The 27,998-nt window shown below is 44.8% G+C and overlaps 2 protein-coding genes across 14 annotated transcripts in view; both read right to left on the bottom strand.

Annotated features, from left to right (window-relative positions):
- Positions 1 to 27,998, bottom strand: part of LOC117355233 (zinc finger protein 271-like) — a 906,970-nt gene that overhangs the window by 378,930 nt on the left and 500,042 nt on the right. The window lies entirely within an intron of this gene.
- On the bottom strand, positions 299 to 27,462 carry LOC117355266 (gastrula zinc finger protein XlCGF28.1-like). 2 transcript variants are annotated; one of them, XM_033933567.1, is made up of 4 exons: positions 27,099 to 27,462; positions 26,546 to 26,672; positions 10,621 to 10,734; positions 299 to 2,096 (listed from the first exon to the last, which is right to left on the bottom strand). In XM_033933567.1, the coding sequence occupies exons 1-4, from the start codon at positions 27,120 to 27,122 to the stop codon at positions 919 to 921; spliced, it is 1,443 nt and encodes a 480-aa protein (XP_033789458.1). In that variant the 5' UTR covers positions 27,123 to 27,462; the 3' UTR covers positions 299 to 918. The 2 variants fall into 2 exon arrangements, with proteins under 2 accessions (XP_033789458.1, XP_033789459.1); XM_033933568.1 differs by having other exon boundaries at positions 299 to 2,093; positions 27,099 to 27,461.

The raw sequence follows: 27,998 nt of genomic DNA, 5'->3' as shown, positions 1-27,998 counted from the left end.
TTCACAGTGATGCTTTTGACATTGGGACCCCAATTAGGGTTTCCCACTTATCATGGGCAACAAATAGATGAACAAAATAAAACAAATGTGTCATCTATGAACCATGTTCTTTACAACATACCTACAAGTTGTGCCAAAGGACCATTCCACCACAAGGTTATACCTTTATACAAGAAATATCATATAAAAATGTTTGTGTTGCTAGCAGTACTGGTGAACTTGTGATTCCTGCTATTCAAGCTCCCTTTTCAGTATGTCTATATTGAATGTAAATATTAATTTTTCTTTTGCCGAGGTACTTACTCCAATTATTTTATTGCCATCTATAAAGAAAGCCATGCAAAATATAGCAATTCTAAATAAAGCAACACAGCAATGTAACCTTACTTTGCTACGGCATAAAATAGATACTGAATTTTGAAATACTAACTTGCATTCTGTGGCAGATCATATTGAAGCTACCACTGCACTCCATTGGTGGGATGCTTTTACTAGAGGCAGTGCTATGGCACAAAAGTGTTTCTTCATTTCTTACTCTATAATTTTGTTTAGCTATCCTTATGTTAACATTTCTTAATTGTGGGTTTACCTATTGAACTGACATGAACTGGGGTAAACAGAAAAGCCTTAAAGAAATAAAACTTTTTTCTTCCCCCACAAGAATATGGTGTGGTGTCTGGTTTAGTGAAGATAGCAGTACTCAGGCTGTAGTCTAGTTAATTCCAGAAGACTCAGGGGTTTACACCGCACTGTGATTGGGAGACACTGCATACGTGGTTGTAAATGTCACAATCACAGCTTTGAACCTTGTGGTAGAGTACCTTAAGCGGGTCCCTAGAAGCCACCTAGGCATCCCTATCACAATGTATATGCTTTGTCTCCCATGTGGATCTTCTTATGAAATTTTAGATATGAAAACTAATTGAACTTTCTATTACACTCAGTACATGAAAATGGTTTGTGCCCCGTGTGCCTCATTTTGTGACGTTTTAGATATGAAAGCCGAGTGAAGCTTTTATTACACTCAGTACATGTATATGGTTTGTATCCTGTGTGGATCATTTTGTGTCTTTTTAGATCTGAAAGCTGAGTGAAGCTTTTATTACACTCAGTACATGTATATGGTTTGTATCCTGTGTGGATCATTTTGTGTCTTTTTAGATCTGAAAGCCGAGTGAAGCTTTTCTTACACTCAGTACATGTATATGGTTTGTGCCTTGTGTGGATCATTTTGTGTCTTTTTAGATGTGAAAGCCAAGCAAACCGTTTCTTACACTCAGTACATGTATATGGTTTGTGCCCTGTGTGGATCATTTTGTGACTTTTTAGATGTGAAAGCTGAGCAAAGCTTTTCTTACACTCAGTACATGTATATGGTTTGAGCCCTGTGTGGATCCTCTCATGAATTTTTAGATATGAAAGCTGAGCGAAGCTTTTCTTACACTCAGTACATGTATATGGTTTGTGCCCTGTGTGGATCCTCTCATGAATTTTTAGATATGAAAGCTGAGAGAAGCTTTTCTTACACTCAGTACATGTATATGGTTTATGCCCTGTGTGGATCCTCTCGTGAATTTTTAGATGTGAAAGCCAAGAAAACCTTTTCTTACACTCAGTACATGTATATGGTTTGTGCCCTGTATGGATCATTTTGTGACTTTTTAGATTTGAAAGCCGTGTGAAGCTTTTATTACACTCGGTAGAGGTAGATGGTTTCACATTTTTATGATCCCTTTTGTGCAGTTGAAGTTCTTTTTTGTGGATTTTTCCTTTCCTCTGACCATGGTGGAATTTAGAAGTAATTTTATCACTGTTTTTAATTTGGAAGGATCCCTCCGCTAGGTGTCTCTGGTCCTCAGGGATGTATCTCAGATCCCTGTCATTTCTCTCACACTTCCTGACTCTATCCCTTGAGACCTCTGTACGGTCTCTCTGGTTCTTTGATTCCTGCTTATAATTCTTTGTATTAATCTTCTCAGTTCCCTGGGAAATATTCTCACAGACATTTTCTGACTGTGTTTGGATTTGTTCCATTTCAACTGGATCTTCTCCTTGATTCTTTTCTCTCTTCCATTTGTGCTGGATCTGATGATCTGCTGGATAAAAACAGAAGTTATTTCTCATGAGTTAGAAAACAGCAGTGGTTTCTAAGATACTAATGTAATCTATGTTTAAGGAGAAAAGAGAAGTTATGTTGCACCAGGACTTTCATGTGTGGCTTGAGAACTGGTCAGTTTCCTATTTGCAAAGCATTTTCTCAAGCATTTATCTCAAGACAGTGCCAGTTTGTGAGCTGTTTCTTGGAATTGGCAGTGTGGAGAGTTAAGGAAGTCAATTCTCTCAAGGGTGCTAAAAGTGTGTAATCTACCAGCTGCCTTCCCTGCTTGATCAGCTGAGCTTGGGCGTGGGAGCTTGCTGCTGGACTTTAAAAAGCAGTGGATTGCCAATTTAAGGATTACTCATACATTTTGGAAACTATTTTGAAAAACTGCATGTTTGGAAAGAACTCTAAGTTTTTGCAGTTTGAAGTGGATTTGTACCGCAAAGATCTAGATATTCTTTCTCCTGAAACACTTTTCTAAATCTAAGTTTAAAAGCACAGTTACCATATTTTTCGCTCCATAAGACGCACTTTCTCCACCCCCAGAATTTAAAATAATTAATGGGGGTTGGGGGGTGGGAGAGAGGCCGGGAGCTTCTCTGCTGAATTAAAAATAGGGAGGGAAGAGGGAGATACCGATGTGTTACAATAATCTAATCTACCTAATATCAACGCTTGCACCAGAGTATGAAAATCGTATGGCATTAGCATTGGCTTTAGACTATACAACATATGTAATTGTGTATAGCCCGACTGGATAGTTTTCAAAATTTGATATCCCATTGACAACGCAGAATCTAACCACACCCCTAACACCAACATCGCCTTTTGGACAGGTAATTCAATCCCCAATACAGTTACAAACTCCAAATCTTTCTGTTCCCCACTATCATTACCTCCATTTTATTAACATTCAACAGATTTCCACTTGGGCCACAATTAACAAACTAAAATTAAATACACAGACAGGTTTTCCAGGAATTCTACGCACACTCACCCAAACAGCACACGAGCACTTTAAAAGGTGAAAAAATGTTGATTCTTTTATTTAACCTGAGCCCGTTTCCTCACAGACTCAGGGATTGTAACATAAATGCTCTCCACTTCTTTTATGGTCAGTCCTTGCTATAGGTCACATATTGTTCAGCAAAGATTTTGGCTTTTCTTAGCCAAACTCCCAAGAGCCTCCCCTTCTGAACAGTCTCTCTCTCTCCCAATTCCACAATTTCCCAGGGCTCCTATCAACCCCTAACTATGGAAGTTTCTCATGGAAGCCTCTTACTCAGGACCTCCTCTTTCACAGGGAACTCTGAATGATTCTACTTTGTGGCACATAAACGCCTCTCTGCCCAAGTCTCACTCCCTGACTCAGTAGGGATGTCTTGTTAAGGTGGCATCGCACTGAGCTGTAGAGCCCAGTGCATTCTGGGACATGTAGTCTACTCAGTCCTGGGATAGCTGCCCCTGCTGTATGGAGGTGGAATGGTCACATTAGTGAAAGAGAATCCCTTAATCCAGGCTCTCTCAAAGCTAAAGGTAGTGGCCACGGCTTAAGGCACCCAGAAGTGTGCGGACTTCGTCGTGATGACATCACGCATATGCGGGACATCATCACATCGATGTCCACATATGTGCAGAGGCCCTCCAGACGGGCCCTGAGATGACAGTAGGGGGTGCCAGCAAGAAACAGGGCTGGAAACAAGGAGAGGCACTGGCGCCAGCTGATTGCCTACAGCAGTGTTTCTCAGCTACTTCAAGCCAAGTACCCCCTAAGTCTAACAAATATCAACTGAGTACCCCAACCACAGACCTCCTAAGGCTCACCCAAGCTCTGCCCCAGATCCCATCCCCTTTACTAATTGTAATGCAATTTTTTCCATTCATTTTTCATATACACAGCAGATATATAAATAAATAAATAGTGAACTAAAATAGGGAATAAAAAAAATTCATTCAGGAAATGGGAAAAGGACAAAACTGAGGGGAATGGAAAGAGCACAGGATGTACCAAAAAGAATGTCACCGTGTGGTTCGAAAAGCCAAAAGAGAGTATGAAGAGAGGCTAGCCAGGGAAGCACGAAATTTCAAACCGTTCTTTAGATATGTTAAGGGAAGCTGCTGGCTAGGGAGGAGGTAGGACCGCTGGACAACGGAGACAGGAAGGGAGTGGTGAAGGAGGAGAAAGAAGTCGCGGAAAGACTTAACATGTTCTTTTCGTCTGTATTTACAAACGAAGATACAACCAACATACCGGAACCTGACCAATTCTTCAATGGAAATCAAGCAGAAAAATTAACATCCATGGAAGTGAGCCTCGAAGATAGAAAAACTAAAAACTGACAAATCCCTGGGTCCAGACGGAATCCATCCAAGGGTTCTGAAGGAATTAAAGGAGGAGATAGCGGAACTACTGCAGCAAATTTGCAATCTATCCCTGAAAACAGGCGTGATCCCGGAGGATTGGAAGATAGCCAACGTCACACCCATCTTTAAAAAGTGATCGAGAGGGGACCCGGGAAACTACAGACCGGTGAGTCTGACCTCGGTTCCGGGAAAATGGCGGAAGCACTGATAAAAGAAAACATCGATGAACATTTTGAAAGAAATGAACTTCTGATAACCAGTCAACATGGCTTCTGCAGGGGGAGATCGTGCCTAACTTAACTTATTGCACTTCTTCAAAGGAATTAGCAAACGGATGGACAAAGGAGACCCCATAGACATCATATACCTAGATTTCCGAAAAGCCTTTGACAAGGTGCCCCATGAACGCCTACTCCGGAAACTGAAGAACCATGGGAAGGAAGGAGACATTCATATATGGATCAGAAACTGGTTGGCGGTAGGAAACAGAGGGTAGGGGTGAAGGGCCACTACTCAGACTGGAGGAGGGTCACGAGTGGTGTTCCGCAGGGCTCGGTGCCCAGGCCGCTGCTATTTAATATATTCATAAATGATCTGAAAACAGGGACGAAGTGTGAGATACTTCAGGTGGGCCTTGTGAAGAGGTTCAAATGGAGGTTTCATAAGCTGTGAAAGAACAACATTGAGGTCCCAAACCACTGGAGGCGGTTTGAGAGGAGGGTTGACATGGAAAAGTCCTTTCAAGAATCTGGAAACCACAGGATGAGCAGAGAGAGGTTTCCCTTGAAGAGGCTGATGGAAAGCAGCAATTGCACTGAGGTGGACTCGTATGGAGGAGGACTTGAGGCCAGAATGAGACAGGTCAAAAAGTAGACCAAAACCGAAGGCAAGGAGGAATGTTGAGGCTCCTGGCACTGAGAAACACACCAAACAGAGAATCTAGTCCATTTTTGGTGGTAGCATTGTCTAGTAGCAGACTTCCTTGAAGCTTCCAAGACATCCCTCACAGGTTGGAAAAACTGTAGAGGGGTTATGTTGAGAGGAACCAATCTGTCAGGTGTAGAGACTGCAGGTTGGGGTGAAGCAGAGATCCCTGATGCTGTGTAAGCAGAGATGGAAAAACTGGTAGAGGGTATGGCTCCCTGCTGCTGAGTTGAAGTAGAAGGGAGTACCAAGATTGTTTGGGCCACCGTGGAGCAATCAGGATCATGGTGGCATGGTCTGACTTTAGCTTGACCAGAGTCTTTTGAATGAGAGGAAATGGAGGAAACGCATATAGAAAGCGATTTGTCCAGTTCAGGAGGAATGCATCTGCCTCGAGGCGCTGAGGGGTGTAGATCCTGGAGCAGAAGTGAGGCAGTTTGAAGTTGGGGGGGGCTGCAAAGATGCGTTCTGATGCGTTCCCCACAGGGAGAAGATGTGATGAAGGAGTGTGGAGTTGAGAGTCCACTCGTGAGGTTGCAGAAGACGGCTCAAGCTGTCTGCTAGGGCATTGTCCGCCCCCTGAATGTAGACCGCTCTGAGGAAGGTGTTGTTGCAAGTCACCTAATCCCACACCTTCAGAGCTTCCTGGCAGAGGGAGGCCGATCCCATGCCTCCCTGCTTGTTCACATAGTACATGGCGACCTGGTTGTCTGTGCGAATGAGGACCACCTTGTCTTGAAGCAGGTGCTGGAAGGCATTGAGGGCATGGAAAATCACCCTGAGTTCCAGGAGATTGATGTAGCACTGGCGTTCCGTGCTGGTCCAGATGAGCCCCCCAAGCATAAGTCGACGAGTCGATCGTGAGGACTTTCTGATGGCGGGGGGTTTGGAACAACAAGCCTCTGGAGAGATTGGAGGATAGCATCCACCAGCGAAGAGATTGTTGCAGAGCAGGAGTGACCTGGATGTGTTGAGTCAGAGGGTCGGACGTCTGGGACCACTGAGATGCCAAGGTCCACTGAGGCGTCCTGAGGTGAAGTCTGGCAAATGGAGTCGCATGTACTGTAGAGGCCATGTGGCCTAGCAGGACCATCATCTGTCTCACCGAGATGGAAGGGCAAGAGGACACTGAATGGCAGACGTGAAGAAGAGCCTCCATGCATGGGGAAGGGAGAAACGCTCGGAGTTGGGTAGTATCCAGAATCGCCCCGATGAAGGGAAGAATCTGGGAAGGCTGTAGGTGGGATTTTGGGAAGTTTATCTCGAATCCCAGATGTAATAACCAAATTGTTTTCTGGGTCTCGAGGGCGACTCCCTGAGACGTGGAATCCTTGGTGAGCCAGCCGTCCAGGTAAGGAAACACCTGGAGGCCGTGATTACTGAGTGCTGTGGCTACCACTACCAGGCACTTGGTGAAGACTCTGGGGGATGAGGCCAGGCCGAAGGGAAGCATTCGGTATTGAAGATGAAGATGTTGCACCCGGAATCTGAGGAATTGGCGGGAGGCCGGATGAATGGGGATGTGAGTGTAGGCCTCCTTCAGATCCAGAGAGCATAACCAGTCGTTCTGCTCGATGAGGGGATACAGGGATGCCAAGGTCAACATGCAAAACTTTTCTATGACCAGAAACTTGTTGAGCACCCTGAGGTCCAAAATAGGTCGCAGATCGCCCGTCTTCTTCGGAACAAGGAAGTACCAGGAGTAAAACCCCTTGTTCTGTTGGTCCTGAGGGACCGGTTCAACAGCACCGAGCTGCAGCAAGGTCTGGGCTTCCTGAAGAAGAAGGGCAGTTTGTGTCAAGTTGGAAGGATATTTTCTTGGAGGATGTTCTGGAGGAACCTGATGAAAGGAGTATCCCTCCTTGACGATGGAGAGGACCCAGAGGTCAGTGGTGATAGAAATATAGATAAAGACGGCAGAAAAGGGCTATAGCCCACCAAGTCGTCCATCGATGGAAAAAATGGTGGAGACGACCTCCGATAAGTGGAGTTACTGAAAAAGGTAGAACGACAGAGGTTATGCCCTCAGTGAGACAGTCAAAAGGGCTGAGGAGCCTTAGGCACAGCAGATGGTTGAGGCTTTTGCTGATGTTTCTGCAGGTGCTGCCTCTTCACAGGCTGCCGAATGGGGGGAGCCTGTTTCGGGGGGGTAACGCCGCTGGTAGATCAACGGTGGGCGTGATTGACGAGGAGGAGCAGGCCTGGGCTTCGGACGCAGAATGGACTGGAAGGATTTCTCATGGTCCGAGAGCTTCTTGGTTACCAACTCGATGGACTCATCAAAGAGGTCGGTGCCAGCGCATGAAACATTGGCAAGCCTGTCTTGGAGGTTGGAGTCCATGTCGATTGTCCTCAGCCACGCCAGCCGGCGCATAGCCACCGAACATGCTGCAGCCCGAGCCGTGAGCTCGAAGGCATCGTAGGACTGCATAAGCTGCACTCGGAGCTGGGATAACGAGGCCAGCGCTTCCTGCTACTCGAACTGTGCCCTAGGGTCCATGTAGGGCATGAACTTCTGGAGTACGGACAAAAGGAACTTCAAATATGTTGTGAAGTGGAAGTTGTAATTCAGGATTCTCGAGGCCATCATGGAGATCTGGTAAACTCTCCTGCCGAACCGGTCCATGGTCTTTCCCTCTCTACCAGGTGGGACGGAGGCGTAGACCTGGAAGGGGTGGGACCGCTTCAGTGAGGACTCCACAAGCAGGGATTGGCGGGAGAGCTGAGAGCTGTCAAACCCCTTACGAAGAACAGTGCAGTATCTGGTGTCCAATTTACCCGGTACCGCGGGGATCAAATAAGGTGTCTCGAGGCACCGTGCAAAGGTCTGGTCAAGTAGCTTGTGTAAGGGAAGCTTTAGGGACTCCACAGGTGGTTGAGGGAGGCGCATAAGTTTCCAGATATTCTTTCGCGAATTTGGACCCCGTATCCAGGGAGATGTCCATGTCATCAGCCATCTGTCGAAGGAACGAGGAGAAAGACAGCTGGTCGGTCGTTGCAGGGCCTCGAGACAGGCTCAATGAGGTCGAGGCCTCCAGGTCCACTGGGAACAGGGATCGAGACAGTGAGAGAGATCCCATCGTGTCCTCGAGCTCCGGCAACGGTGGAGGAGTAGTGGTCGGCGGCAAATACTCCAGGTACGCTTGCTTCCGATGAGGCGAGGCCTACCTACCTGGACGAGTGCCTCGAGAAGTGCCTCGATCGGTGATGCAGGCTGTGTCAAGAGGTTGGCCTCGATGGGCGAGGCGAGTAGGTCTTCGCTGAGGCCCTCAGGTAGTGAATGGGGCTGGAAGTGGTTGATCGAAGCAGGAGTGGTTGCCGTAAAGGATCGAACCCCGTCGGCATGATCGGTTCCAATGGAGGTACTTGCAAAGACTCTGCTCCTTGCATCGAGTGAATCGGCTCCAAAGGAGGCGCTCGCAAAGACTCTGCTCCTTGCATCGAGTGAATCGGCTCCAACGGAGGCACTCACAAAGACTCTACTCCTTGCATCGAGTGCATTGGTTCCAACGGAGGCATGGGCAAAGACTCTGCTCCTTGCGATGCATGCATTGTTGCCAGACCAGACACTCGCAGAGACTCTGCTCCCTGTTGAGAGTGTGTTCCCCGCTGAGGCACTGGAAGGGGCTCGACCTCGCGGGAGGCCTCCACGTGCCCAGGTTGGATTTGGGACAGAAGCTGAGGCCCCATCGTGTAAAGAGCTCGGTGAATTGCTTCTGTAGCATGGTCTGGAACGAGGCCAGCAAGGATGGATCCGCATCTGAAATGGGACCACCTGCGCAGGCCTCGCGCTCCCTCGGAGCAGTGTGTGAGTGCTTGGACTTCAAGGCCTTGGGCACTTTCAACACTACTGGGAGAATGGGCTGCTGAACTACCTGACCTGAGGAGGTTGAGGAAGGCATCGCAGCAGGGGACAAACGAGGCGGGCTTGATGAGACTCAGCGCAGCACAGGTGGCAGGCTGTGGAGTTGCGGATGATGTCGAAGCCGACGGATCGGTCGAGGACTTCATGAACAGCGATTCCCACAAGACGCAACAGCGCTTGAAAGCACGTGCGGTGAGTGTGGAGCAAGGCCGGCACGATTTCGGGAGTTGTTCAGGCCCGAGACATCGAACACAGCGTCGATGAGGGTCCGTTAGCGAAATCGCACGCTGGCACTTGTCACACTTTTTAAACCGGTGATAGGTCGGGTCATAGGCCGAAAAAGCTCCGCCGCAAGATCGAAGCCGCGGGGCTGCGGCCACATGGCCTGCACAGTCGAACAGAATGAAGAAATTTTTTTTTTTTTTTAAACAATAAAACACGACGAAAATCAGCGATTAAGATCAAATAACACCAAAACCGCGGACTTAGAAGGCACAAGTGAAGAAAACTTTGCGCAGAGAGTCGAAGACAGACTTCTCGGCTCCGCGGAAAAGTAAGAACTGAGGAGACGCGCCCTGGTCTGGGTGGGAAGGCACTCGCGCATGCGCAGTGCGGGCAACTCGAAACTTTGAGTTTCTTCAAGCAAGACTGCTTGTGAGGCGTCAGCATCGGGGCTCTGTTGGATCACGTCACCCATTAGTGAGAATACCTGCCTGCTTGTCCTGGGATAAGAAAAGTTACATCAAGAAGGGACTCGCCAGCAGAAGGTGGCCTTGTGAACAGGCTTCTGAAGATTTTTCATCATGGCAGAATTTCACTTGAAGAAGCCAGCCACCCTCCACTTCAGCTCCAGCTCTAGAGTCAGCTAGTACCAAACTCCCACTGGCAGCAGCCACCCCACCACCATGGGGTGTAAGTTACATCAAGGAGGGGCTCATCAGAAGAAGAAAGGCCTCAGAACAGGCCTCTGAAGATTCTTTATCGTGGTGGAGCTGGCTCCTTCAGGTAACGTAGGCACAAGGGAAGATGGGGAGGAGATGCTAACCCGAGGGGTGGGGGTTGCTGCTGCTGGTATCATGTATCTGTCAGGGGTGGGTGCTGGTTGGCTCCAAAGCTGGAGCTCAAGTGATGGATGGTGTTGGATCTGGGCTGGGGAGAGACAGGTTTTGGACCCATGGTGGGCTGGGGATGAAGTTACAGATAAACAGAAAGGAACCTGGATCTTTCCTCTCCTCCATCTCTCCAGAGCTAAGACTGTGTGGCCCAGAGGTTAAGCCTTCACTTTCAGTCCAAGTGACTGATCCTCATCCCCAGCAGTTCCCCTACAAAAGGTGTTAACCCCAGTCCCTCTTAATACTGCACTCACCTGAGCAGCTGCTTTTCCCAGTTTCTCTTTCCTCCGATTCAGCCTCAAACCTGATGTACGGCTCTTCCCCTTGTTCTATGCAGGATATAATCTTAGGGGTGAAGGTTGGAGAACCTATTGTTGGGGTAAGAAAATTATATTAATTATCTTAAATTTTATACCTTAAAAAAGTAGCATAAACCTAGCAGTACCAAACGTCCAGGAAAATCCGGACAAGTCCTCTTTTTCGAGAATGATTATTTTTTAAGATGGGGGACTCTGTCTGGGTATAGCTGGCACTCCAAACTCCCCCACCTGACTCTTCCTTGGGCTATCCTCTGTAATCGTATTTTCGGGTAGCTGGCAGTAAAAACAAGGTGAGCTTGCTACTTCTGGCCTGCCCTGGAAGCCGTCTCTCTGTAAGTCCCGCCTATGCAGAAACCGAAAGGCAGCTTCCGGGGCAGGCCAGCAGCAGAAGGCTCTCCTTGTTGCTGCTGCCAGTTGCCCAAAGATACGATTATAGTGGCCGGCCCGGGGAAGAGGCTTCTAAGTTACGAATACAATTCAACTCCTCCAACTAATTCTGCTTGTGTATAGAAATCCACTGGGCAGTGCTATTTCATCTACTGTCCAGCTGTTTGTCTCGTCTTGAAAGAGCTCTTGACCTCCTATTTCTCCCCCTTGAACATATATGATTTTAAAAGTATTTGACCATCCCACCCCCCCTCTTGAGGAAGGGGAAGGAGAAAGGCCTGTACAGGTGAAGAGGTAAGACCTCCATGAAACTGGAGGTGAAGATAGAGACCCCCTGAGATCCCCAGATTAACAGAATATGACAATACCATTACAGGCCTGAAAAACACCCTGAACAAGCTGTTACATCTCTCTGCTAACATAAACAAGGCAAAACTCATCTTTCTCAACAGGCACGTTGACCATAGGAAACAAGAAGTTTGTGAGAAAGGAAAAATTACAGACATCAGAAGGAAATTAACACATCTCTGTAACCTAGGTTAAGTTGATTTACCAGAAATAAGATCAACCACAAGGATATGAAATTGACAAACTATGCAGAGAAATAAAGAGGAATAATATAAGCCCTTGCACAGAAATTGATGATTCTTGATATTAAAAGGGCATATGTCGGGAAATTAGACAAGCCTTTTTGGTAAACAGGACATCATGCTCAATGTGACTCAGAAAAGTATATATGTTAACCAGTCAATGAACTAATAAGAGAAATGACAATTATGAATAGCCAATAGAAATTAGGAACGTAATATGTACTAACGTGATCTCAAGTTGTCTAGAATGTATAAAAAGACAGTCTTTTGAGGACTTAATCAGGACAGACACTTGGTATACTCAAGCTTGACATATATGCTCTGTTGACTCAATAGGCTGAAAGACTTGTTTCTGTAAGCTGTTATTGATTATTAATAAAATATATATTACTTATACCAGCACATTGAGTTGTCGTGAGGTCATTGGTGAAGGCCTAATAACTGGTGGTCTTCACTCTCCCCCAGTCTTCTGTTAAATACTCTGTGGAAGAAACCACACTGCAACATACATAACATAAAACTGACTTGTATACCGCAAATACCATTAAGTTCTACGCGGTTCACAAAGACTAGTAATACATATGGACAGACTTCCGATTTCTAACTTCCAAAGTGTTCCCTAAAAAGATATGTTTTTAAGGCACGTCTAAATTGTTGATATGAAATTGGGAATGTAAATATATAAGTTAAATCCCTAGTCCATGAGGCTGCCTGAAAAGATAGTAGTTGTTCCTGAAATTTCTTATATTTGCATCCTTTCACAGAAGGGAGAGAAAACAATGAATGAGTTTTCCTAGGATGTTTTGAATTTGTGATAATAAAAGATTCCATAAGATACTCAGGAATTGAGCCTATTAGTGCCTTAAAACAAATACAGCCCAGTTTAAATTTAACCGTGCCTCAACTGGAAGCCAATGCAGTTGACGATAAAAATCAGTAGATTTTTTGTTGTTCTTAGTTTTCTGCTTAGGTTGTGGGATGGGGATGGGTGGTGGGATGGGGGGGAGGCTCGGATATCTGGTGCATTAGGGCAGTGCTTTGGTATCCATATTCTTCTGTTGTACACCATGTATATTTGAGTGTTTGCTTTTCCTTTTGAAAAATTTAATAAAATATATTTCTAAAAAAAAAAAAAATAATCAGTAACATGGTGATACAGTACTTCTTAAAAGTTGAAAATCATGCTAACTGCTGCATTCTGAATTATGTGTAGTCTATGAAGGTTTTTTTGAGTACCTACAAGATGAATAATATTACAATAGTCCAACTGATAAGGACAAGTGATTGAACCAACAAACGAAAGGAGTTAATATCAGAATATGCTCTGATAGTTCTTAATTTCCATAAAGCATAAAAACCCTTTCGAACCAATGAATCGACCTGATTTTTCATTGTAAGGGTACGATCTAGAACTACGCCAAGTATCATTTTAGTTGACTGAATGCTATAAATTGTATTATTTAAAACAATGTAACATCTTCGTTTAAATTTGGTGATGCATTGAAAATTTTAGTTTAGGCAAATCATGGGTCCAACTCCAGATCTTCACCCACTATTTCTTGTACCTGTTTAACTACCACTGACCAGTACATGTCCATCACCAATAATAAAAATCCCCATTTCCTCTGCAGTCAAGTTTCAAGTTTAATAATTGTTTTGATTAATCGCTTAATCATATTTCTAAGCGATGAACAAATTAAAATTACAATTTATGGGAAACAATACATTACAGAACAATACATAATGACATTCGAAATTAAAAATTTAACTTTACAAACTTATATACACAAGGAAGGGGGGGAGATGAAATACAAAATCAATATAGAAAAGTAGAACAAAAAGGGAAAAATACAAAATGAGCAATAGAAAGACAATATAATATAGTACAATAAAATAATCTGAGCTGCGGAGAGTTTCGTTAATTACCAAAAGCATCTTTAAAGATAAATGTTTTTAAATTACTTTTGAATTTCTCAAGATTCTGCTCTTCCCTTAAATAAATTGGAAGGGCGTTCCACAACTGAGGTGCGGTAACAGAGAAAATGAATTGTCGTCTTGTATTGATAACCTTAAGAGATGGAATAGTTAGTAAGTTCTGTTCGTTGGATCTCAGAGTTCTGTTTGGAGAATATGGAATTAATCGTTTATAAATAAATGCTGGGGTTTTATTAAGAAGGGCTTTGAAAGTGAGTATGTATAGTTTGTATGTTATCCGATGGGTGACTGGAAGCCAGTGCGTATCTTTTAAGAGGGGTGTTACATGATCAAATTTCCTAGTTTTAGTTATAAGTTTAATGGAAGCATTTTGAATGATCTGTAAGCGTTTTATTTCATTTAAAGAGATTCCTTTAAAAAGAGCATTACAATAATCAATTTTGGAGATCACCAAAGAGTGAATAAGAATATTAAGTGATTTAGAACATAAAAATTTTGAAATTGATCGAATTTGTCTTAGTCTATAAAAAGTTGTTTTAATAATGTTACTAATGTGATCATGAAAATTCAATTTGTGATCAAAGATCACCCCTAAAATTTTAGTATTACTAACTATTTGTAGAGGGACTTTTTTATAGAAATGGGAGCAACAAGGGAAGAACTGTCTTTCCAGGGGAAAAGCATCACATTAGTTTTTTTTATATTAAGTGCTAATCTGTTTAAGTCTAGCCAATGGTAGATTTGATCGAGTTTCTCATTGATCGCTATGATATCAGAAGTTTTGTTAGCGTCTAATGGATGTAGAAGCTGGATATCGTCAGCGTAGGCAAAGACTTGGAAACCCACAGATTGGCATAAAGTAAGTAGAGGGGCAAGGAAAATATTAAATAATAAAGGGGAAAGAATAGACCCTTGAGGGACACCATATGTAGACTGTGAAGATTTAGATATTGAATCTTTAAAAGAAACAGTAGAAGTACGATTTGTAAGATATGATACAAACCAAGAAAGAACTTGGTCTGTAATACCAATGGATTGGAGTCTATCCAGAAGAAGTTGGTGATCGATCGTATCGAAGGCTGCTGAGAGATCAATGGAGATTAATAGAATTGACTGATGGTGATCTAGAAAATATTGGATAGAAGTAGTCATACCAATCAAAGAATGTTCAGTACTATGGTGATGTCTAAAACCGGTTTGGTTCGGATGTAGAACATTAGTTTTTTCCACAAACTCTGAAATTTGATTAAAGATGACTTTTTCTGTCAGTTTTGCCAGAAAAGGAATGTTTGCTATTGGTCTGAAGTTAGATCTCCAGAGCTCATTTTCTTATCTTTAATAATAGGACGGATGATTGATTTCTTCCAGGCCGTTGGTACGGTATTTTGACTTAGGCTTTCATAAATTAGCTTATGGATGAAAGGACCGAAAATATTAAAGTAACATTTGAGAATGAACGGAGGAATTAGATCAGCTTTAGAGCCCTTAATATTTATGGATTTGAGAATAGACTCAATTTCATTTAGACTTGGCATGTTAAATCTTGAACATTTTGAATATAATGAATCTGAATCGGTTTGTTCATAAGCAAAAGTTATATATTGATTCACTGTAAAAGTGTTTCTGATTTTATTAATTTTTTCAATAAAATGGTCAGCGAGTTCCTGAGCAGTGGGCGAAGATGCAACAGCTTCTGATTGTTGTTTATTTAAACTTGTTATTGAATTAAGTATAGTATAGAGAATTGATGGATTTTTAGCTTTCAAAATTTTATCAGAATAAAATTTCATTTTTGTTTGGTTTATTTTTTGTTTGTAGAATTTAGATTGCTCAATGAATGTTTGAAAGTTTATTTTAGTTTTTTCTTTTCTCCACTTATGTTCTGAAGATCTTAGTTGTTTTTTAATGAGAGAAAGTTCAGTCCCTTCAACGTCTACCATTTCTGAAGCTGTACTGGAGTAACATAAGTTCTCTAGAGTAACTTATAGTCTGTTTCTTGACCCTTCATCCTGTCTTCCCTTTCCACTTTAATTCCTCAAATTTAATGGCTTCCTGCACATATCCCTCTTCACGTAAAAAGTGGCTAAAACCAGCAGCTTCAAGACCATAATGTTCCCTCAAGTTCTCCATTCTGTAATCACTTGGCCCCTTTGCTTCCCACCCGTGAAACTCCCTAAACATAATCCCAGGCACAAATTCTGGATTATGTCTAATGGTCATGTAACAGTGTATCCATCACTTTGTCCCAGTCACCCAGTTAATTGGGTGATTGGGTTCCTACTTACACTCCACTGTATGGGCCTTGCATCCCACAACCTATACTGTCTCCTAACATTTTCTATTATAATTTTACCCAGAACTTTTTCTCACATGCTATGAATGCCTGGAGTGACGCTTCCCAGTTATAGGGACAGAGAATGACATGGGGACAAATTCCCCATCCCCACAAATTCTGTCCCTGTCTTGTTCCTTGCAAACTCTTCTCATCTGCACAAGCCTTGAACACTTATGATTTTAACAAGAGAAAAAGGAAGCCGATATGGTTCTCCAACCTAGTGGCTGAGAAAATAAAGGCGAAAGAGTTGGCGTTCGTGAAATATAAAAAAAACCCAAGAAGAGGAGAGCAGAAAGGACTACAGGGTGAAACTGAAAGAAGCCAAGAGAGGGATACGTCTGGCGGAAGAACAAATGGCTAAAAATGTAAAAAAGGGAGACAAAAATTTTTTCAGATATATTAGTGAAAGGAGGAAGATGAAAAATGGAATTGCTAGGCTAAAAGATGCTGGGAACCAATATGTGGAGAGTGATGAGGAGAAAGCAAATGTGCTAAACAAATACCGTATTTTCACGCGTAAAACGCGCACACGGGTATAGCGCACGGGAAAACGAAATTTATGTAAATAAACATATAGCGCGCACACGCGTATACCGCACATGCTGCTCATTGAATTAAAACCTCCTTCTGCCGTCCCGACTCTCCTCTCGCCGCCCTGCCCTCTGCCCTGACTCTCCTCTCGCAGCTCTGCCCCGAATCGCCGCCCTGCTCCTGCCTTGACGTCCCGACTCTCCTCTCGCCGCCCTGCCCTCTGCCCTGACTCTCCTCTCGCAGCTCTGCCCCGAATCGCCGCCCTGCTCCTGCCTTGACGTCCTGACTCTCTTCTCACCGCCCTGCCCTGCTCCCAGCTCTGTAAGCATGCGCATCTACAGACAAAGAAAATGGTCTGAGCATGCTTGCCCTCAGTTTTCTGCGCCGGGTTGTCAGCGCACCTTTGTCGGGGCGCGCTTTTGACCTGTCACCAAGGCGGGCCTTTGTCGCGGCGCGCTTTTGATCACCGTGGTCGTGTCCCCCTTCATCTCATTCTGTTGTCTATCTGGCCTTGTAATTTGCCCAGTGATCCATTGAATAGTATTTTGCCTTTGCAACAGCATTCCAGCCTTTGGGTAAGCCTATAAAAGATCATTAATGCTGCATGTAGAGCCCACATTTTAATTTGATCTCTTCAGATTGGTATTCTGCATTTATCTAGTAGAGTTTATCAATTAAATTTAAATTTACCGCCATAATGCCAGGAATGAGACGAAAGTCATATACAGCGGACTTTAAGCTTAAAGTAGTTGCAAAAACTGAGGAAATAGGCAACCGAGCCGCAGCGAGAGAGTTCGATGTTGGAGAAACATCGGTGCGTGAATGGAGAAAAGATAAGAAGGAACTGGAGAAATGCAATCCGCGAAAACGGGCACGTTGTGGGGCCAAACCAAAATGGCCTCAGCTGGAGGATGACTTGAAGCAGTGGATTCTGGGGAGAAGGGAGCAAAATCAATCAGTCTCTACCGTTGCAATTCAGATGAAGGCAAAACTACTTGCCAATGGAAGAGGAATACCCGATTTCAAAACTGGCTTCACATGGATCTCAAAATTTATGAAAAGGAACGGACTATCAGTTCGAATGAGAACAACTGTTGGCCAGCGACTTCCGGATGACTAGCAGCAAAAATTGATCGATTTCCGTGACTTTGTCACCAAAGAAATATCTGAACTTGTCATCACTGCAAAGGACGTCATCAACATGGATGAAATTCCAATGGCATTCAACATTCCAGCGACAAGAACCGTAGCCCCCACAGGTACTAAATCTGTTGCCATCACCACAACTGGGCATGAAAGAACGTGTTTTACAGTAGTTCTTGGTTGCTCAGCTTGCGGGGTTAAGTTAAAGCCCATGGTCATTTTCAAAAGGGTCACTATGCCCCGTGAAAAACTGCCCACCAGTGTGGTTGTGCACTGCAACAAGAAGGGATGGATGGACTGCAACGTAATGAGATTGTGGGTAGATAAATGCTTTAGAGCAAGACAGGGTGGATTTTTTTCAAAAAAATCCTTGTTAATTTTTTATGCCATGGCTGCCTACAAAGAAAAAAATGTTCAGGCCTACATTAATTCTACTGGTGCCCACATTGCTGTGATACCTGGAGGCCTGATGTGTAAGTTGCAGCCACTTGACATCGCAGTGAATCATCCATTCAAGACTTTTGTTAGAAAGGAGTGGGAGGAGTGGATGCAGAGCGGCACGCACGAGTACATACCCGTGGGGCAGCTGAAGCGGGCAACTTTCACAGAAGTCTGCAAGTGGGTGGCTTTAGCATGGGATAAAATAACACCAGATACTATTCGAAACGGATTTAGAAAAGCGGGCATTGTTTATGAAACCAATGACACCACTACCGGTAATCATGCAGCGGAAGGAGGCAACAACATGGATATCAGCAATGATGATGACGATATCACTTCGGAAATAAACGAGGATCGTCTGCAGGCTGTGCTCACTTTATTTAATGACGATGATGACAATTCGGATTTTGATGGATTCAATGATTCAGATGACTGTGATGATGATGACTGAATAAACCAGTAAACTTTGTTTATTTACAACTTTACCGTAATTACGGTAACCGTGTTTAGATTATTTTGTCCTCGATACTTCATTTGATCTAGATTACCGGTAAATGTTATAGTTTATAAGAATGTACTGTGCCACACTTTCACAAGAAATGATGATGTCACAAATAAGTGAAGGCAGTGCTGCTTTAGTTTAAAGGGGTGTATATTTCAAAAACGGAGGAGAAAGCCTCAGACAAATGCCCTCCCACCACCACAATGGTGGATAAAGGTGGTTGGGTGGTAACCTCATGGGCAGAAAACCTCCATTGCACTCCCTATTATGTAAACTATAAGCAGGGCTGTCTCTGCAAATGATAGATGAAAAAAACGTTCAACTTATCTATGATCGGTACACCGACGATGGCCAGCGTTTCACCAACTTGCTGCCTCAGGGTGTAACAGAATCCGATCAAAACTAAAGCCAGAAAAGAAAATTATATCAAAACTGGTTAAATTCAAGACTCGAGTGGGGTATATTTCTTTAACCTGAATTCTATCGCCTCTCTCTTTCTCATTTTGGGATCACAGTCTTAAGTGCTGTGGTTTCTATGTGGCTTTTGAGCACTAAATAAGTTACTTAGTTATGCATTTGGATTAGTTTTTATTAATATATTTGAAAAACAAGAAACATCTCAAAAATTAGGAGAAAGACAAAAAACATAAATTTTGAAATTTTTTTTTAAAAATTAAATATTATGAAATAGACAGGGACTTGCAATAGGGTGAATAGAACTAAACTAATAAAATGGCACTCTTGTAAGACTAGTAGCAAAAAACAACTCGGAAATGTGAAAAGCTAATAATATTGAAACAAACACTTTCACCAGTGCAATAGAATGTCACAAAAATCAGTACTGCTGCAGTTTCAATAGAGGGAGTTTCAAATGACTGGAGGAAAAAGCCTCAGATTGGAACCCTTCCACCACCACAATGGTGGTCCAAGGTGGTCAGGCGAACACCTCACTGGCAAAAAACCTCCAGACCGACTCCCAATAGTAGTAAACTTGAAGCAGGGCTGTTGTGCAGAAGATAGAGGAAAAATCCACTTATCTAAATTGTTGATCGGTTTCAGTGTGATCGGATTGCTCTACACCCTGAGGCAGCAGATATGTGAAACGCTGGCCATCGTTAAGGTGTACCGATCAACAATTTAGATAAGTGGATTTTTCCTCTATCTTCTGCACAACAGCCCTGCTTCAAGTTTACTACTATTGGGAGTCGGTCTGCAGGTTTTTTGCCAGTGAGGTGTTCGCCTGACCACCTTGGACCACCATTGTGGTGGTGGAAGGGTTCCAATCTGAGGCTTTTTCCTCCAGTCATTTGAAACTCCCTCTATTGAAACTGCAGCAGTACTGATTTTTGTGACATACTCTTGTAAGACTATACACTTCTTGACAGCCATCACAGTTTTTTCAGAACTTTGGCTTTCTTTTCCGATTAGCAACGTAGTAACATTGAACTACTACGTGTAAGCAGCTAGATCAGCATTTTTACTGAATAACCACTTCCGGGTTTTGACGTCATCTCCCGGGAGCTTTTAACCCCGTACAGTTATGATGTGGCCATCTTTTTTGATCAGAGGAGGCGTTGTTCACGTCCCGTTTAAAAGGTATGTCTAAGTGGCTTCTTTAAACTTGTTTGAAGTTGTGTATAAGTCCAGTTTTGATATAATTTTCTTTTCTGGCTTTAGTTTTGATCGGATTCTGTTACACCCTGAGGCAGCAAGTTGGTGAAACGCTGGCCATCGTCGGTGTACCGATCATAGATAAGTTGAACGTTTTTTTCATCTATCATTTGCAGAGACAGCCCTGCTTATAGTTTACATAATAGGGAGTGCAATGGAGGTTTTCTGCCCATGAGGTTACCACCCAACCACCTTTATCCACCATTGTGGTGGTGGGAGGGCATTTGTCTGAGGCTTTTTCCTCCGTTTTTGAAATATACACCCCTTTAAACTAAAGCAGCACTGCCTTCACTTATTTGTGACATCATCATTTCTTGTGAAAGTGTGGCACAGTATATTCATTGATATTTCACATATCCGAGTTTTTTTGCTATATAGTTTATAAGAATGAACATGTGATTTCTGTTCTTGTTGCTGAATTCATACTCACTAACTCTAGATTAAAAGTTATACGGTAGTTTATAAGAATGAACAGTTTTTTTCTTTTGACGTTTTTGGTTGGAGGGTGTGTGAATGGTGCGTGAGTTCTCCTATGTCTGGTTGAGGTGGTTGAGGTGGATTGAATTATTTAGCTGAAGAAATTACGGTAGTTACCCTTCCCCCATTCCACACACATTACGGTAATTTTCTTCCATGTTTGTTCCCATTTTAAAAACACTGATAAGTTCCCAGAAAAAAAATACATTAAGAAGTGAAAACAAAGGCCCCTACAGATGAGAACATAATAGCCTAACTGGGTCAGACCAATGGTCCATCATGCCCAGTAGCCCATTCTCATGGTAGTTTATCCAGGTCACTAGTACCTGGTCAAAACCCAAAGAATAGCAACATTCCATGCTACCGATCCAGGGCAAGCAGACGCTTCCCCCATGTCTTAATAACAGACTATGGACTTTTCCTCCAGGAATTTGTCCAAACCTTTTTAAAACCAGCAACGCTATCTGCTTTTACCATAACTTAGATCTTTCCTTCCAAACAGAGACCTTCCTAGATGTAAAATACAGAAAGAACAAGGTAACTTCACAAGGACAGCTGTGCAGGAAATGTGAATCTCCTCATACACCCACCATATAGTGCAAAAATGTGCAAAGGTCTGGTTTTTTCTTTCGATCACTACATAGTCTAATGCCACACAAGCAGCGCTGTTACAAACATATTCTGAAGGTCAATGCAAAGGTTAACAAAGTTTCCTTCTTTGGACCAGAGGGAGATACTGACAAACCACTAGAAGAGATCCCAAAACAACTACCCAGGCACAACACCCAAAGACCCACTCAGTGTGTGAACCAGTTGAGTGGAGTGGACTAACTGGGGGGTGGAAATGGGCCCGGAGTTTGCTCAGCAGAATTTCCCAGACCACCTCTTCCTCTCAACACATTGACACGCTGGTGGGTTTATTTTATAGCTTTTTCACCCCCTTTGGCTTCTCCTAACCACACTGCCTCCCCCCCACCCCTTGAAGTCCTGTCCCCCCTTAAAGGTCTGCCTGTCCCCCCTTGAAGTCCTGTCCCCCCTTAAAGGTCTGCCTGTCCCCACCTTGAAAGCCTGATGCCCCACCCTGAAGGACCGCTGGCCCCCCTACCCTGAAGGAACGCTCGCACCCCCCCCGACATCCGATTCATCCCCCAACCCCTCTGCACCGTTTGCGGTGGAGAAGCAGCTTACCGTGGGTTCGCGATGCCAGTGAGTAGTGGAGTCCCTCAGGGTTCGGTGCTGGGGCCAATCCTGTTCAATATGTTTGTGAGTGACATTGGTGAAGGGTTAGAAGGAAAAGTGTGCCTCTTTGCAGATGATACCAAGATTTGTAACAGAGTAGACACCGAAGAGGGAGTGGAAAATATGAAAAAGGATCTGCAAAAGTTAGAGGAATGGTCTAATGCCTGGCAATTAAAATTCAATGCAAAGAAATGCAGAGTAATGCATTTGGGGACTAATAATAAGAAGGAACCGTATATGCTGGGAGGAGAGAATCTGATATGCACGGACAGGGAGAGGGACCTTGGGGTGATAGTGTCCGAAAATCTAAAGGCGAAAAAACAGTGTGACAAGGCAGTGGCTGCTGCCAGAAGGATGCTGGGCTATATAAAGAGAGGCGTAGTCAGTAGAAGGAAGAAGGTGTTGATGCCCCTGTACAGGTCATTGGTAAGGCCCCACTTGGAGTATTGTGTTCAGTTTTGGAGACCGTATCTGGCGAAGGATGTAAGAAGACTTAAGGCGGTCCAGAGTAGAGAGCTGCACGGGAACGGGGATGACGGGAATCCCGCGGGACCCGCGGGGATCCCGCGGGTTCCCCCTTTGAGTCACGGGGATCCCGTGGGGACGCCCCCTAGGGTCGCGGGGATCCCGTGGGGACGCCTCCGAGGGTCGCGGGGTTCCTGCGGGGTTGGATCGCAGTGCACTCGAGCCGCGAGGGTAGTCTCCTTCTCCTTACCTGCCCTGTCGCAGCACACAGCCGAACGGAAATCTTCCCGATGTCAGCGCTGACGTCGGAGGGAGGGCTTAAGCAAAGCCCTCCCTTCCTCCGACGTCAGCGCTGACATCAGGAAGACTTCCGGTCGGCTGTGTGCGGCAGGGCAGGTAGGGAGAAGGCAATGGCGTACGAAAGAGGGGGGAGGGGGCGGTCCACCCCGAAGAATGTGCACAGCCGGTCAGGTCCCCCGATCGACTGACAACAGGCCCGGCCGACAAATCTCCCTGCCCTGTAGCCGCGAATCTAAATTACCTCTTACAGCAGCTTCTCTACTCCAGCTGCTGTAAGAAGGTAATTTAGATTCATGGCTACAGGACAGGGAGATTTGTCCGACCGGGCCTGTTCTGTTGTCGGTCGAGTGCGGAAGCGCCACAAAGGTGGAGGCAGGGAGGGAGGAAAGGTGGAGTGGAGAAGAAAAGACGCTTAAGGGGGGAGAAGGCCGCTGAAAGCACTGGGGAAGACAAAGGGGTGGAAAAGAACGCTGAAAGGACATGGGATAAACGGGAGGAAGGGGGGGGGAAGGACCCTGAAAGCACTGGGGAAGACAAAGGGGTGGAGAATGCCACTGAAAGGACATGGGGAAGACAGAGGGGGGAGAAGGCCGCTGAAAGGACATGGGGAAGACAGAGGGGGGAGAAGGCCGCTGAAAGGACATGGGGAAAGCAGAGGGGGGAGAAGGACACTGAAAGGACATGGGGAAGAGGGAATGGGAAGAAGACGCTGGCAGGGAAGAAGACAGAGGTACCAGACTATGGGGGGAGCGGAGGGAAAAAGATGGGTGCCAGACCAATTTGGGAGGGGGGAGAAAGGGAGAGGCACAGTAACAGAGCAAATGGAAGACACAGAGAGAAGAGAGGCAGTGGATGGAAGGAATTGAATGAGAACATGAAGAAAGCAGAAACCAGGCAATAAAGGTAGGAAAAAAATTCTTTTTTTTTTTTTTTTTTTTTTTGCTTAAGGATAAAGTAGTATATTAGTTGTGTTGATAAAAATTTATAAACATTAGAGGTTCTGGTAGAAACCCGTTTACAAAGTATGTATTCTTCCCAATTAATATTTCCAAATTAATAAAGTCTTTTTGCTTATTTTTAAATGGGTTTCTACCAGAGCCTTTAATTCAGTAGCATAATTAAATGAAATAACTATTTCTGTAGTTTATAGGGACAGGCGGGGACGTAGGGGATTCCTTGCAGGGACGGGCGGGGACGGAGGGGATTCCTCGCGGGGACGGGTGGGGACGGGTGGGAGTCTTCACGGGGACGGGTGGGGACGGGTGGGACTTTGGCGGGGACGGGTGGGATTTCTGTCCCCGCGCAACTCTCTAGTCCAGAGGAGGGCGACGAAAATGATAGGAGGCTTGCGCCAGAAGACGTATGAGGAGAGACTGGAAGCCCTGAATATGTATACCCTAGAGGAAAGGAGAGACAGGGGAGATATGATTCAGACGTTCAAATACTTGAAGGGTATTAACGTAGAACAAAATATTTTCCAGAGAAAGGAAAATGGTAAAACCAGAGGACTGGAAGATAGCGAATGTCATCCCAATCTTCAAAAAAGGATCGAGAGGAGAACCAGGCAATTATAGACCTGTCAGTCTTACGTCGGTTCCTGGGAAGATGGTTGAAGCACTAATCAAGGATAGCATAGTACAACACCTGGAGAATCATGACCTGATGAGAGCTAGTCAGCATGGCTTCAGGAAGGGGAAGTCATGTTTGACGAATTTACTTCAATTTTTCGAGAAGGTGAACAAACTAATCGACAACGGAGACCCGGTGGATATAATTTACTTGGACTTCCAGAAAGCATTCGACAAGGTCCCGCACACAAGGCTTATAAGGAAACTACTTAGCCACGGAATTGAAGGGGACGTACTTAGATGGATAGGCAAATGGCTAGAGAATAGATTGCAGAGGGTAAGCATAAATGGGAAATTCTCGGACTGGGAGAAGGTGACTAGCGGCGTGCCCCAGGGCTCGGTTGTTGGGCCCATCTTATTCAATATCTTCATAAATGACCTTGAAGAGGAAACAACAAGTATTATAATCAAGTTTGCAGATGATATAAAACTATGTCGGGCAGTTGGGTCACAAAAAGAAAGTGAAGATCTCCTGAAGGATCTAAATCAGCTGGAGGAATGGGCGGAAAAGTGGCAAATGAGGTTTAACATAGACAAATGCAAGGTGATGCACCTGGGTAAGAAAAATAAGGAACATGAATATAAAATGTTAGGTGTAACATTGGCCAAATCCGATCATGAAAGGGACTTGGGGGTACTGATAGACAGGAACCTGAAGCCATCGGCTCAATGTGCGGGGGCAGCAAAGAAAGCAAACAGAATGTTAGGTATGATAAAGAAGGGGATCACGAGTAGATCGGCGGCCGTTATAATACCGCTTTACAGAGCAATGGTCAGACCACACTTGGAGTACTGTGTCCAACACTGGTCTCCATACCTAAAAAAGGATATAACCCTGCTGGAAAGGGTGCAGAGGCGAGCCACGAAGCTAGTAAAAGGTATGGAAAATTTGAGCTACAAAGAACGACTCGAAGGACTGGGACTGTTCACCCTCGGGAGGAGGAGACTGCGAGGAGATATGATTGAGACTTTTAAAATACTGAATGGATTCGATAAAATTGAGCAAGAAACACCGTTGTTCAAATTGTCAAAAGTGACACAGACAAGAGGTCATGGACTGAGGCTGAGGGGTAGCAGGCTCAGGACAAATGTCAGGAAATTCTATTTCACACAGAGAGTGGTGAACGCTTGGAATGCTCTCTCAGAGGAGGTGGTGACGGAGACTACCATTCTGGGTTTCAAGCGTGAGTTGGATGCACACCTCCTTGCAAATCACATTGAGGGATATGGGTAATCAGGGTCTCCATCTGGGAGCACCTGGCTTGGCCTCTGCGTGTGCGGATCGCCAAAATAGATGGACCTAAAGTCTGATCCGTTGAAAACGTTTCTAGTTAGTATTGGGGTTCAAGAAGGGATTGGGCAACTTTCTGAAGAAAAGGGGATAGAAGAGTACGGATGGAGGACTACTACACAGGTCCTGGACCTGATGGGCCTCCGCGTGTGCGGACTGCTGGGCATGATGGACCTCTGGTCTGACCCAGCGGAGGCAATGCTTATGTGCTTATGACATAATTTGAGGTTGAGGGGTGGTAGATTCAGGGGCAATGTTAGGAAATTCTACTTTACAGAGAGGGTAGTGGATGCCTGGAATGCGCTCCCGAGAGAGGTGCTGGAGAGTAAAACTGTGACTGAGTTCAAAGAAGCGTGGGATGAACACAGAGGATTTAGAATCAGAAAATAATATTAAATATTGAACTAAGGCCAGTACTGGGCAGACTTGCACGGTCTGTGTCTGTATATGGCCGTTTGTTGGAGGGCTTCAATGGCTGGAAGGGTGTAGATGGGCTGGAGTAAGTCTTAACAGAGATTTCGGCAGTTGGAACCCAAGCACAGTACTGGGTAAAGCTTTGGATTCTTGCCCAGAAATAGCTAAGAAGAAAATTTAAAAATTTAAATTGAATCAGGTTGGGCAGACTGGATGGACCATTCGGGTCTTTATCTGCCATCATCTACTATGTTACTATGTTTAAAGCGTTCGAGGCTTGTGCAGATGAGTACAGAACTTGCAAGGATGGAACAGGGAAAGAACTCGCAGGGATGGAGAAAGATCCTAAGAGGACAGAAACAAATTTGTCCTCATGTTATTCTCTAGCACTGCGGAACATCAAGACCCTCATGGACTCATTTGTGTTCATCACACGAGACAAACATAATCAAAATTATCTTTATAATGATGGTTCACTACTGCTAATAGACATGCAAATGTATCCATTACCCAATGAGAGCAGGGTCTGATAGTTGTCCTTCATCACCTCCCTGTACAGCTCCTTCTGCTCTTCATCTAAATACTCCCACTCTTCCTGAGAGAAAGAGACAGTGATGTCCTCAAATGTCAGCTGCATCTGAAATAGAAACCAGAAACACACTCAGCCTCTTCCAGCACTTCCAGAAAGAGGCCTCCCAGGATTGATGCTCATGGGGTGGAGGGAAATGTACTGGAAGTATCTAATTTTACAGTCCCAGGGTAGTTCTGTTTGAGAAGAGCTGCCAGTGCTGGGGCTGAGTGAGGCTGATGTTTCTGGGTTTAAATAGTTCACAGCCACCTAACACACAATCCCAGAGTATCTCTCAAGGGCAGATGTACAGAATTGACCTTCACATAACCCACAGTCCCAGGGTAGTTGTGTTTGAGAAGAGCTGCCAGTGCTGGGGCTGAGTGAGGCAGAGGGAGATGCTTTGGGGTGGATAGAGAGTATTTCAATCCCAGAGGAGGGTTCTGGGCACTGAAGGGTTTCTGGCTTGGTCTCTCTCCTTTCAACAAGACCCACCTGGGCAGAAGCTCCTGCAGCCATTTCCCAGGATCAGGCTTTGCCTCTTGCAGTGATCTGGAACCGGAAGTTTCGGCTCAATTGAAGGAAGAAGAAAAGACTCGTTTCCTGTTAGGGACAGGATGATGACGTCTGTACAGGGGCGGTGCTTCAAACAGGGTTATCTTCTTCTTGGCTCTTCCCCTTTCAGAGCTGATTGGTCAGACAGTTGCTGGGTTAGAACAGTAATGGAAGGTTCCACCCACTAGCACTGAGAGGGGTGGAGGAGGATTTTCAGCTCCCGGCACTCATTGGTCAGACTGATCCTGGGGTGGGGACAGGAGTTGAAGCAGAGACGAGAAGAATCATTGCAGGGCTTTGCCTTCTTCAGGTAGGAAACGGACCCCTGCAGCCATTCTCCTGCCTTGGCTCCTCCCTCCCCGCACAGCCTCCTGTGGATCTCGGCTCTTTCCAAGCTCCGCCCCTTCCAGGAGGAGTCTAGCAAATGTGAAGCTCCGCCCTCCCCTTTGTGACGTCATCGGCCTTTGTCCTATTAAAAGCTTCCAATGTTGGCTCTCCTTTTCTGTTCTTCTCTCCTTTCCCCCAGCCCTGCAAGAGAGAAACCCTGGAGCCAGGGAAAGATCCCGATTCATGTCCAGATCCTGCCCAAAGGATGGATGGAAGTGGAGAGGAGAGGGGAAGAAGCTGGATGGGTGGAGGAGGTTCAGATTAGTGAGATACTGGAGGGGTGAGGGAAAGAAGTGGTGAGTTGGAGGAAGACAGGGAAAGAGGGAAAGTGAGGACTCGATAGTTGGAAATAATTTAATCTGCTACTACTGTTAATTTTTGCTATAGAGCTACTAGACCTATGCAGCGCTGTACAGAGTCACAAAGAAAAAGACAGTCCCTGCTCCAAAGAGT

Source organism: Geotrypetes seraphini, chromosome 2 (assembly GCF_902459505.1).
Source record: "Geotrypetes seraphini chromosome 2, aGeoSer1.1, whole genome shotgun sequence".
In the NCBI taxonomy this organism is placed as follows: domain Eukaryota; kingdom Metazoa; phylum Chordata; class Amphibia; order Gymnophiona; family Dermophiidae; genus Geotrypetes; species Geotrypetes seraphini.
The sequence above is the reverse complement of the archived record's forward strand: the minus strand, read 5'-3'. Positions and strand labels throughout refer to the sequence as shown.